This window comes from Mycteria americana, chromosome 2, assembly GCF_035582795.1.
Source record: "Mycteria americana isolate JAX WOST 10 ecotype Jacksonville Zoo and Gardens chromosome 2, USCA_MyAme_1.0, whole genome shotgun sequence".
NCBI classification, from domain to species: domain Eukaryota; kingdom Metazoa; phylum Chordata; class Aves; order Ciconiiformes; family Ciconiidae; genus Mycteria; species Mycteria americana.
Genome location: NC_134366.1, coordinates 83,572,982 through 83,585,565, shown reverse-complemented (window position 1 = coordinate 83,585,565; position 12,584 = coordinate 83,572,982). Strand labels below are relative to the sequence as shown.

Sequence of the window (12,584 nt, the reverse complement as noted above, 5' to 3'; positions counted from 1 at the left end):
AGTAAGGAATTGAATAAGGTGGAGTTTTCAAACAGACTGCTCATATGCGCTTGGAAGAAAATAGAGGCATGATGTCTGGCTTTAAATTGAAATGATGGGTGTGATCTGTGACAAATGTATTCTTTCCATTATCAGATAGAGGCCTTGTGATTAGGGTAGGAGCTGTAGGTCATTTTGTGATTACGTGTCTTACATGGCAGTTTCATTCAGATTACATGTGATTGTCTTACATGGCAGTTTTGTGAAAAAGTTAAGCTAATGAGGTCCATGATGGTTTTGAAACTGGCTGGAATTTACTGCTGTGAAAATTCTGACAACTCTGTTGTAGTGAAAGGCTGCGTGGGGAGGAAAGCGTTTCCAAAGTCCAGAAAGATTCACATTAATGATAGGCACACTGCACAGGATATGCATATTCTAGTCTGTAGACTACATCTAGGTGGGAAAAACTTGCAAATGCATTGTTGTACGTGATTATAATTTGAAATGGTCTGAAAAAGAACCAGTGCTGGTTCCATCACAATAGACTTGACTGGGTTAGCGCAGGGCAGAAATGATCTGCAGGGTAGCTAGATCAGAAGGGTAAAATGGACAATGTCAATTCTACAGGAAGTCGTACAGACTGTAATGTGATCATAAATGGGAGATAATTTGCATAATAATAAATAAATAATTGGGCACATGAAAGTTCACGAGGGCTTGTCAGATCTAGAATGCATGACAGATAGGATGAAGAACTTAATTGTTTAGCAGAGGAGAGGAAAAACTCCAATGGAAGATTACTTAAGTCTTCAAATACCAAAGAGTCATAATGTAAAGAGGATGATCTGTTCTCTCTGATGGATAAGACAGAAAGGACTGGGCTTAACTTGCTGTGAAGAAGATTAGGACCAGGGTCAAGCAAGAATCTGGTGGTTACCAGACAAGTCCAAAGCAGTGAGGCAGGTCTGAGGTCAAGGCAGAAAAACAAGTCAGTAGGTCGGGGTTAAGAACAGGATCAGCGAGGTATGTGGCCAGGCACGGGCATGGCTGCAGTGCACCCCAGGCAAGGGCCTGAGCTCAAATGTGGCTCCCAAGCCAAAGGATGGAGGCCCCAGATGAGGCTTCTGCCAGTTCTTTTCCCAGCGGTCTCACCCAAAATTGCAAAACTGCACTGTATCACATTGGATCTTGAGCACAGGCAGATGAAGCCCTTGGGAGGGCAGGGGAAGAGGTTGCAAAGCCCATTGATGTGGTTCAGGTCCCTGACATTGAGTTAGATATTAAGAAAAAGTTTGGTGAAGACAAATAGTATGATAAATCTAAGCATAGTTGTTTTTCTTTTGAGAAGGGGGACTGGATGACTTGTCTGGGGTAGCTCACCACAGGTGGCCTCTGTGTTTTTCTAGGTTTCCTGTCTGGGATTCCTGAAATCCTGCTAATACTTGCAGTTGCAAGTTAGCCTGTGGTGATATATTTTGAATGTGATGACAGTGGGGGGGTGGGGAAGCGTATCTTTAAGAAAAATCTCATCATAGTTCTCAAACGGATGTGCAGAATTAATTGGCAGACAAAGCAGTTGTGGTTTAAATTGGTCTTCAGTTGCTATTTAGAGTTGGGGATAAAAATGTCTCTTCATGGAAATACAAAAATATTCACTCTTTCTGAAGGGTATGGTTTTAGTAAAACCTATGTGGAAATAAATTCTATGTTCAGTGAAGGGTCTTTATACCTTATATAATAGTTGGGATCTCACACTGAATAATATCTTCAGTAAGTGTAATTATGCCGCTATGGTTCCATTAAGGAGGAAATCAATTAGCTCCCTCCTGGTTCATAACATCAGTTATTTTAGACAATTTTTCAGGCTGGAGTAGACTTTTGATTCCAACAGACTTTATTAGCGCATGATCTCTGGGGGCTTAGATGTTCAATGCAGATGATATTCAGAAGGATCTTCCTATCAACGTTTCAAGCTCCTAAGCAACAGCTTTCAGATGCTTTTACCTGCACTAACTTGGAACTTTTTGAGAGGGAAAGAGTAGACTCCTAGAGGTAGATTCATTATCAAACTTAGTTCTTTTATAGAGCATGGCAGTGATATTTTTGCAACAAAACTGTAAATGTTATTGCCATTTCTTTTTCCATCCTGTCTGGCATAAAAAGGCAAAAATTGTGCTTGAAGACTGTGTTAAGGGCACTAGAAGACTTTAGCCCAAATTAGGTCTCTTTTGGCAGGTGAATGATTTGGCAGTGGAGGAGTGTAACTTGTTGTAGAAGAATTCTAGTAACTGTCGTTGGTCTCCTCCCATTTCCTGCTGTAACACAAAAAAGATTATAAAAAAATCTGAAGTGCAGGATAATAGGGATATTTTTAATACTATAATCACAATCCCAACCTTTTGAAATTGCACCATAGCTTTAAAATTGTTTTGCACACTCTTTTCTTCAAAATAAAAGTATCTCCATAGAGCTTTTACTCTTGGAGATGGCCTGCTTTGAAGGAGATGATGTTCAAATTATTGCCACCTGCAAACCAGTAAGTTCAGTCTTCCATTTCCCTAGCTTCCAGTTTAGTGCAAGCATTCAGGAACTGTCTAGTTGTTCAAGATCTATAAAGTTACTACGTGAACTTTATTCTCTGCAGGTAACTTACAACCCTCTTTGAAGACGGTTAAGGCACCAGAACACTTCAAGGAGGACAGTTCAGAAGCTTCAAGTCAGGAGGAAGGTAGTTGTGTACTCAAAGGTGGTTCTTCTCTGAGAAATTTTACCACACTCAGTTCTGGAAATCATGCAGTTGACCGATTTCTTCATTGGTACACAGCTGAGAGATTTGAATGAAATCTGCTATGTAAATTAAGAATTTTTATATACTTTCAGCAGTTTCCTTAGGAGGTTGCTGTATAATCCAAGGAGTGGGAGTGTTCATAGACAGCTCAGAGGCAGAAGTTCACAGCTGTGTTGAGCAACCAGGAAGATATACTTTACAATTTACTTGAGCCAAGATTGTTTGTAGCTTTCCATGTCTTTACCAGGGTTAGAAGTTAAGTGCAGCATTTCAAGAGTTGCAGACTGTTTTGCATTAAATATGCCAAATTTGTCTAGCTTTTAGTTTTACACAGAAAGGATGTTCAAGTTTTCCTCTTCTTATTCTTAACCTATGCTGCTTTTATACTCTGGACTGTTAATAAGGACTGTTTGGAACTGCAGTGGGTGTTGATTACAGTCTGAAAGCTGGTGTTTTCCAAATACGTCAAAAACAGTTCATGTGTGGAAGCAGCAGCCTAGTGGTGGTCAGTAATTTCATTCTGAAAGGAATGGCAAGCCAGTTTTGCATTGTTTTCAGTAGCGAACAAGTATAAGCTTTTGGTAGGTGGAAAGGATGAGAAATGGGACTTCTAGGTGAACATGGACCACTGAACACTTACACAAGCTTTCACAGAATGACACCACTCTTATCCTGTTACACATTAATAACTAATAAGAAGCTTGTGGTTGATCTTATGTGCAATCAGTAATCCACATATGCAGTTCAGACAGCTTTTTCTTATTTAAGAAATCATTACCATATTCTTCTTTAGCATTCAGAATGCACCAAGTAAATTTACAATAGATTTGGAAATTGCTCAAATAGTGTTTTATATACTGTCCTTAAAAAAAAAAATCTGTTCACCTGATGAAACCACAAACGCATTTCAGAACACCTTTTGTGCCACTTTAGTGAAGTGCTACCAGAAGTTTAAAAATTGTGATCCCCCCCCCCCCAACATAATTTGGACTTATGGGTAGCATTGAGAGGAGTTCAGGCAAAAAGATAGCTACCAAGAAGGCTAAGATCATCAACAGTTGGAATTCAGAAAAGTTGCTTTTGTTAAAATTTAACGGTTGCCTTGAAGAAAAGGGTAGACCGTGTCTCTAAAGTTCTTGTTTCTTGTTTGAGGCAGTATCTCTTTTTACGTCAAATGTAATTTGTAAAGCTTTACTTGCGTAGTGAATTTTGAGGTTCAGAATGCAATACTTCTGTGTAACACTATTTGTTCTAACTAATACTTCATTCACTATTCAGAATGTGTGACATAGTTTTGAGATGAATTTTAGCAGTTCAGAAAAAATTACAAAATTCTGTACTTTTCTGCTGAATCCTTTCTTCTCTCTCCATCCTTTCATACTGGGTGATATTCAGTCATGCATTTAGTCCTTATGATTATATATAGTGGTGAGCAAACATAAACGGTTGTTATAGTTTCTATTTTTCTATTTACTTCTGTGAAATGAAAGGTAAAGAGTCTTGACTATACTGTCTGTACAAACTGATCTCTCCTCTATGCAACACCTGTTCACTTCAGCACTGTAAATGAAGCCTACCCTGTTTAACGGAGATGTCTTCTGCTAAGTATCTGGTAGTGATGGAAATATGAATTTGTTGTATTGATCTAAAAGAGGAAATAGGAATTGCTATTGAAATTATGCTTTTTTTTTTTTTTTCCAGATGTAATGCAACACACAGCAGTTCACAAGAAACATAATGGAAAAAGTCCTGTTGCCAAGTAGGTACTAGGATGTAATGTGACCATGCTACATTTCTGAACTTCATTTGTTAGTGCTTTGAGAGTATGTGTTTCCTTCTAGATTAAAGCTTGTTTGTGGGGTTTTTGGTTGGTTGGGGTGGGGTGTTCTTGTTTTATTTTTTGTTGTTTGAGGGGGCATTATTAATTTAATCTGTATTAGAAAAATATTTCAAAAGATCCTATTTCTAAATCTGTAGGTCTAGGTCATTTGGAACTCTCTTTCCCAAATTTTGTGAATCTTCACTACTTGAGTTGATATTTTGATTTGAGTTTATAAGCTGAGTAACATAAATTTGTATTGCATATATTTTTCCCATCTGCACACAAATCCATGCATATACTGAAAATTTCCAGTGCTGTTGATTTTAAGCTTTTCTTCAGTAGCTTCAAAGATGACCTTATAGGAGAAGGTAGTCCATTCTTTCCCTTGCTTAGTAGCAAAAGCATGTATACATTGCTGTTTTACATCCATTGTAAGTGGAAGCACTTCTCAACCATATTAAAGTAGTTTATATATGCTTTCAGATATATGAAGTACATAATGTGAATTCACCCATTAATGTATTTTGACCAGAAACTTTGGATATGTTTGCACATAGTTGTGCAATACTTCAACTATATTAAGAGAAAAAATGGATACAAAATTTATTGTGGTTTAGTTTTGTTCTGTGTTATTTTATCAGTAAAATGTATTTATCTTGGGGGGAGAAATTACCTGGAATTACAGTAATTAGAATATAAACAGCACAAAACATTGTTGGTTAAGGTTCACAGATCTTTAACAGACAAGATTCTTGTGAAATTACCATTTGGACAACTTAGTGGTTTGTTTCTGTTTTGCTTTTTAACCCTCCTACTTACTCTCAACTTACATTTCTTCAAGAAGAGAATGTCATCTTGACAAAATCTCTGATTATACCAGTGGATATACAGCCTACTGTGAAGTCGTAAGAGCGGGATCCAAACTTACTAGCATATAGTTACTAATAAAAAACCCTATCTTTTTCTTATTCATTGTATAATAAAGTATACTAAAGCTGACTGTAGTGTAGGATCTATCTTTCAGGTGGGAAAGACAGAGACAGGCCTTTCCACAAACTTTCGTGATAGCAGCTCCTTTTGCTGGCTGTTATGTTTATTTAAGAGGGGAAAATGTGTTTACTACTTGACTGCTAAAGGTCTGTTAGTCCTCTCCTGTTTGCATTATGTGGCTGTCTTCTTAAAACCTGTGCCTGCTATTTATGGGTTCTAAAGAAATGGCACTGAATGAAACTTTTCTCTTTTAAATATGTATAAAACTGTCTAGAGTCACAGAGCAGTTCGTCTCAAGTAGCATTGGTACATTTTAGGAAAATTTGTATGTTACATCTGTCCACCTTTTTGTTTTTATTCAGTATATGGCAGCCATACTCTTGAAAAGGTCCAGAAATTTACTAGTAGGAATGAGATCAGACATACGAAATAAAAAAATTAGTAGTATCACAGCTTACATGAAATGACTGCAAATTTGGCAGTGGATTCACTTAACCCCATTTGGCAGAAGTTTCTAAAGTGACCTTGCTTATATCTCTGCAGTCATGGGCTCGTGTCTGCATTTTGGGACCTTCTTGGGTTCTCAACATTTTCTTAAACTATTTTTTTAACATTCTATTGTACATCTTTTAATTAGTTTGAGCACTTATTTTCAGAGGTATTTGGTAAGTAGCTACTGGAACTTCAGCATGTCTTGTGCTTTGGAGTGAGCTAGATTTCTGCCATCATGGAAACTGAGTAACATTTCATATTGCAGTAACCTTCATGAAGCAGCTTGCCAACAACCCTGAATTAAAAGGCACTTTCAATTATCAGCATAAGTATTTTGATAAGAATTCAAAAGTGTTAACTTTTTTTTTTTTGGCATCCAGTCAGTAGTAGGGCATGGTTTTGTACGATAGATGAGAGTTTTATAGGTCCATGTGCCCTACTGACTCTGTCAGAACCCTGACTGTTCTTCCAGCAGTCTTCGTTGACCAGTGCTCTCAGACCTAGTTAAATCTTGCTTCTGACCGGCTGCTGTTAAGAGAGAAGCTTCAGTGGAAGGCATTGTAAGGTCCAAAGTAAATGCCATATGCAACTCCCCTTTCCCAGCTCTACTCGAAACTAGCAATCCTGGTTTCCAAGCACTACTCAAAACTAGCAATCCTGAAGGTAAAAATATAAAGCAAGATGACTACTTTGAAATTCAAACAAACACAGCTGCAGTATGATCTGTAAGTAGCCATGCGTTTGTTTTCTTAAATGTCTCATGAATTCTGAAATAGGGATTACAAAGTAATTCCAGGTTTGTCATTAATGATAAGGAAGAAAGAAGATGAATTCAGAATACATTTCTATCTGGAAAATTTCCCCTTGTCTGGTATGAAAAAAGCAAACAAAAAGACTTTGTGTGCAGAAATATCCGTGGAAACTCTTCTCTCAAGTACTGTTTTCTACAAATTCTGTTGTTTTGAATTTTGTGTCAAATTATAGTAGACAAATGGAAAAAGAAAGTCCAATTATATATAAAGTCCATTAATATAACTTTAGAGCACAAGAACTCCTGTAATTTACATCTTCTAAATCTCTTGTGAATTTCTAGGGTTTTCTGAAAGCAAAATACTGCAGTTTCCCAACATGATGCAAAAATGTGTATGTTGGTAGGAAAAGCCTGCAAGTTTATTCACATCGGCATAACTTTTGGTTTTTCCCTTTCAGCAGCACTAGCAGTGCAAAATGTTCTTCACTGGATAGCCTTAACATACAGCACTCTGAGCAAAATGGGGTAATGGACTGGAGAAGAAAAAGCTGTATTGTCCAGCAGCACCCAGAGCACTGTACAAACCTACTTGACCAGGTGTGTTACTGTTTTTTCTTTAAAGCAATATTCTGAGACGCTGGAGAAGACTGTCCACTACACATGATTAGATTTAGCTTTAAATGATGAAGAGCCCTGCTAAAATTGTGCAAATAAGTGTCGAAGTTCAAGTTGCTACTGACTTGATTAGAAAACCCCTCATAATTACTTACCACTGTCTCTTGCATATTTTGTTTATGAATTTGTAAATAAAATTTCCCAGTAGGATATAAGTAATCAGAAAAGTGTAATGTTCATTTCTAATCCGACACTTTCCTGTTACTGTAACATATTGTCATCAGACTGAATTTCATAATGCCTGGGGAATTTCTGTGTTATTGCAAGGAACAAACTAGAAGCTGTATTAATAACTAGACCATATTAATGCTACAGTAGGGACAATAGGTTAAACATATTCTTTCTATCTTACCTTCATTATCTAAGTTAACTTAAGTATTAATCTTTGTTGAAAAAATTTAATAGCTAGATGCATATACACTTTTTGTGAGATTTGTGTCTCTTCAATGGTCAGTTTTGGTGTGAATATAGTTGAGAAAAATAATTACTTATAAATAAAATCATCTACTGAAATGGGGGAAGGAAGGTTGCTCACTGCTTAAATCTGAAAAACCTTGAATGTTAGAATTGCTTAATATTACTCTTATTCTACATGCAGAATTGGCTACTGATTATTATGTGTGGAATAGCAAGCCAAACAAAACCAGTTTCCTTATTTCACAAAGCAGGGTAATGAATTGAGATTTGCTTCTAAAGATGAAAAGGTAGACTGCATCAAAGGTTGAAGTTTTGCAAGCTTGAGGCAAGAAAAATATTAATACACTAAAGCAGAGGAAAAGCTACTTCCTATTTAAAGGATGTCCAAATACACCATATTTGGACAGATTATGTCTGAGTTTTCAGAAATTTTACTCCTTTTCCAAATATGAAATATTACTAGCAGCTAGTAATAGTATACTTAAAGAATTATGCAGATACTGTGTTTTTTTCTTATGTACTACTAGGTTGTATTCTAGAGTTTAGTTTAGCAGCAACCTCCAGCTTAAGGCTGGGTACCTGCTTTGTCACTATGTAAAAATAATTTGCCACGTGTACTTCCCACCCCCAGCCATCAAATAATTCCACTTAAATCAATAAATTCTGTAGCCCCTTAAGTCTTGTGATTAGCCTTTTTAGAGGGTATGTTATGAAACACATTTGTTTTTATCCTCAAGAGGAAAGACAGCATGCAAACAATAATTTGATTGATATCTTCGGAATATTTGCAAGTAGTTATTTGCTGAGTGTTTTGCTGATAATGGCATAAACACAAGAGAAGATGCATTATTCTGAAGGCCTGGGTGCACTGTACAAGTAGTTGTTTGTACGGTTATAGCGCCTGTGAGTGCACTAGTCTTGAACTCACGGACCTGTCAGTCTAGAAGGGGTGTTTTGTTGGTTTTCGTGATACAAATTCTGTTGTTTGACTGGCATCTTTGTATTTTCTCTCTAGCATACGGCAGAAAAACGAAGCCTGTCTGCAGTAAGCAAGAAGAAAGGAAAGCCACAGCTGGAAAAGTAGGTTTCCAATGTAACCCATAATCCAGAAACAAAGTGTAATGCCTTCACTCTGATAAACAGAGTCTACAATCAATTAGGTGCTTTGTTTTGCTATTGTGGAACAAGAGCTGGCATAGTGTGAAGCCGGTCTACATAAAAATCCTTATTTTATCTTCTGAAAAGAAGTAACTTGAAAAATAGAATGTAATTATATGCATTCATTTCTCAAAATATCAGTTGTCATTTAGCAAAAAGATGAAGGAGCAGAAGTGGGTTCTTAAGTGATACTGAATTGCCTTTTTTTCCTTTATATTTATTTGAAAGTTAAAAGGTGTAAAGCTGTCCAGAAAACACTGAAAATCAAATAAGGATTGACAGCAACCTTTAACATTATGCAGTGGGTGGTAACTTGCTGAAATGTTTTATTGAAGATAATTTGCACATCAGAGGGCTTCAGAACTTCCTGTGGGCTACACAATCCTGCACTGTGAGAAAATGAAAACATTTCCACCCTTATATAATACTCTGCCTACTTCCAAGTTGACTTGCTGTCATTTTGTTACTCTGTAGCCAGATGCTTTTATGGTAGTCTGGTGTACCGCTGCATTACACACATCAGCTTTCAAAGACGACTTTAGAATCAGCTGCACCATTTCTTTTTTTGTGTATTTTCTTTTGTAGATCTTTATTCATAGTGTTTAGTAACACTACTTGCAGTTTAGTTCCTTGTATATTGCACTAACAGCCTTTACCTATTTGTTTATTATCTACATTTGTTGTTATAGCTATTAAATATACATTTCTGGCCTGCAGTCACATCCTTTGTTTACAGTGGCATTACGTGTTCATTCATGGTTGGTTATTTGTGCCCATGCATTTAGAAAAAAACCCATGAAAATTATTTACACAGGGAGAAAGCAAAGAAAACTGACTGCCGGTTGAATAACAGAACTAATGGAGTTAGAGTTGCAGCATCACAGCACATCCGTACAGGGACAGCAAAAGGTAAGATGTGTTTTCCCAAGCTGTTTGTAAGAAATAGAATTTCCAGCTCTGCTGATTTTTTTATTGTTCTGCAGTAAAGGGGAAATCACAAGCCTGAAATCTGTTTTGGTGCAAGTCAGCGTGTTGGCTGTCTAGTCTGTGCTTTGACTTGCTGTATAGAACATGCTAGACTCGGTCTTCTGTATGCGGTTGCTTACGGTATGTCTCTTTTCATGCATAACTGGAAAAATACTAGTAAAGTCTCCCTAAGTTGCCTTACGTGAAGTCGTAGTTGCAGAAACAGTTAATGTTGGGCTACTTCTATATGAAATTTAGCAGTCCGTGTGTGTAGGTCCAGCATCTTGTCATTAGTGTTCTCTTTGTAGCTCACTAGTTTCTTCAGCTGTTGTGGCATCGCCCACGAGGAACCCGCATAAAAACCCTCTGGTGCAAACCACTGATGAACTGTAGTGTGTAAACCAAGTAACTACTGAGCTACAACACAGAACTGTGTATGCTACCCTAACAGGGTTTTCAAGTTTGGGTAATCCAGCAAAACCTAGTGTCTAGGCCACAACTTGTGTACATCAGTCAGTTATAAAACAAAATGATATTTGTGTTCCTTTAGTAAATCGAGTCTCCAAGCTTTAGTACGAATTTCTGAAGGGCTGCATTACCCATTGACTTTGCCGTCTTGATGCTTTCTAAGCTCCCTATATCAGTTGCAGCCTTGCCTCTCTTATCCTTAGTTCTCATGACAGAAAGTTGACAAAGAATTTGCCTTTTTCTACACCACCTAGTTGGCATAAGTGTTGAAAGGACTCTTACAAAGTGCCTTGTCTTGCTCTTGCTTCCACTTGGAGTACAGTCTTGATTAAGCTTTCATTCTTTCTTCTCACCACTTCTCACTGTTGAGAGTTCCAGGTGGATCCCATTCTGAATTATTGTCATGTGTTTTATGGGCAGTTTTTGTTACCTTCTACAAACAGTATTTGACTAAAACTTTAAGAACTCACAGTTCACAAACTTAGCAAAACCAGGACAATTTTAGAAAGTTATAACTGAGGGCTGTACAAGCAGAAAACATACTCTACTGGACAGCGTTTCTGCATACATTTCTGATTGATTACTGTTCTTCTTGTCAGGCAAAACGCACTGAGCTTTTATGAACTGATGATAACTTTACAAGGTGATGCAATTTTGTGTGATGTAGTGCAAAGTTAAATAGGGAATGCTTTGCCGTGGGTTCTGTCCGCCCGCTACCCACTACTCTACAGATGTGAAACTGCCTGTCTGATACTGTTGGCTAGTTAAGACCACTCCAAGAGGAAACTGCAACCCACAGAGGCTGGAAGCAATTAAGTCCTGCTGAGAGATGAGCTTTCTACCTGTGTGTTTGTATACAAACATCAAAATGTCTTTCGAGATACCCTATTGGAGACATAGTCTAAAGAAAAAATTTCATGTTGCAGTCTGAATCTCTGCCTAGCTTTATATATGCAGGCTTGGTTTGAAATGCTCTATTTTGAGTCAGTAACTCTTAACTGCATCATGTTTTCTTCCATTTTTTTCCTCCCTATTTTTAGCTTTTCTGAGTCATCAGTTAGTTACACTTGTAACTTTGAAGACTTGATATTTTGTGACTAGCACTTTAGACTCTTGCTTTCAGCGATGGGAGGTTGACGCTGCTGCTCCAGGTTATATTAGGTATTCAAAACACTTGTTAAAATAATATGACCAGTTACAGGTTTAATCCAGGAAATTATTTCAAGAATTGAAGCATTAAGGCAGCTGTTTGATGACTTAGCCCAACCTGTTATACTTGGAATAGCAATAACAAATGAATTGATAATTTATACATAAAATAATAATTTATTAGAATTAATAAAATAAATAATAGTGTTCTAATTTTTGTCCTGGAGTTTTGCCAGCTGAGGGTTTGGGGGTTGGTGTTTCCTTGAAGCTAGTGTCTGGCGTACATTCTGAGAGAGGGTGTATCTGTGTTGCTCCTTCACCTCTGAGGCTGAACTTGAAAGCCAGAGCATACTAGCTACCTACGTGACTTCACTAATAGGTTCTAAACCCACCCTGAAAGCTGGTTTCCAGCAAATGAGTTTCCCATGATCCCATTCAGAATTCAGAAAACAATTTTACACTTTTTTAGTTCACCTCTTTTTGTTTAAACAGGTTTTGTTGATACAGTTTGCTTAAAGCCTGTTCCAGAAGAGTTAGTTGTAAAAAGGTGTATTATTTTGATGTTGCCCATGGAGTTAGCTTTCTGACTTGGCTGGTATGACCAAGGAGTATTGCATCTCTTTGAATGGAAACGTTTGATCACTACCATTGAGAGGAAATTACTATTGTAGTACAATTTGGTATAAGCATCACAAAATGTATTAAGGATGATCATTGTTTTCACTACTCTGCATAAATGTCAATGTTCAGTGTCACCTTCTTTAACACCAAGGATTCAGTCATCGCAAATTTAGAGACAAGACCAGTCCTGACTGCTGGGAGTGGGAATGTTAGGAATACAGGGGACAGATGCAATTAAGTAGGAACAAACAAAAATCTGAACTAGCGTGAGATGTGAGCAAACCAAAATAACTTCACTTCCATATACT

The 12,584-nt window shown here is 37.3% G+C and overlaps 1 protein-coding gene across 4 annotated transcripts in view; it reads left to right on the top strand.

Annotated features, from left to right (window-relative positions):
• Positions 1–12,584, top strand: part of ZCCHC2 (zinc finger CCHC-type containing 2) — a 45,139-nt gene that overhangs the window by 27,163 nt on the left and 5,392 nt on the right. Inside the window, exons 7-11 of one of the 4 annotated variants that reach the window (XM_075493966.1) lie at positions 2,624–2,707; positions 4,469–4,526; positions 7,284–7,419; positions 8,930–8,994; positions 9,887–9,981. In XM_075493966.1, the coding sequence (XP_075350081.1) occupies positions 2,624–2,707; positions 4,469–4,526; positions 7,284–7,419; positions 8,930–8,994; positions 9,887–9,981 (438 nt within the window). Of the gene's footprint in view, positions 1–2,623; positions 2,708–4,468; positions 4,527–7,280; positions 7,420–8,929; positions 8,995–9,886; positions 9,982–12,584 lie in introns of all 4 variants that reach the window. The other 3 variants (XM_075493965.1, XM_075493969.1, XM_075493968.1) reach the window with 3 other exon arrangements.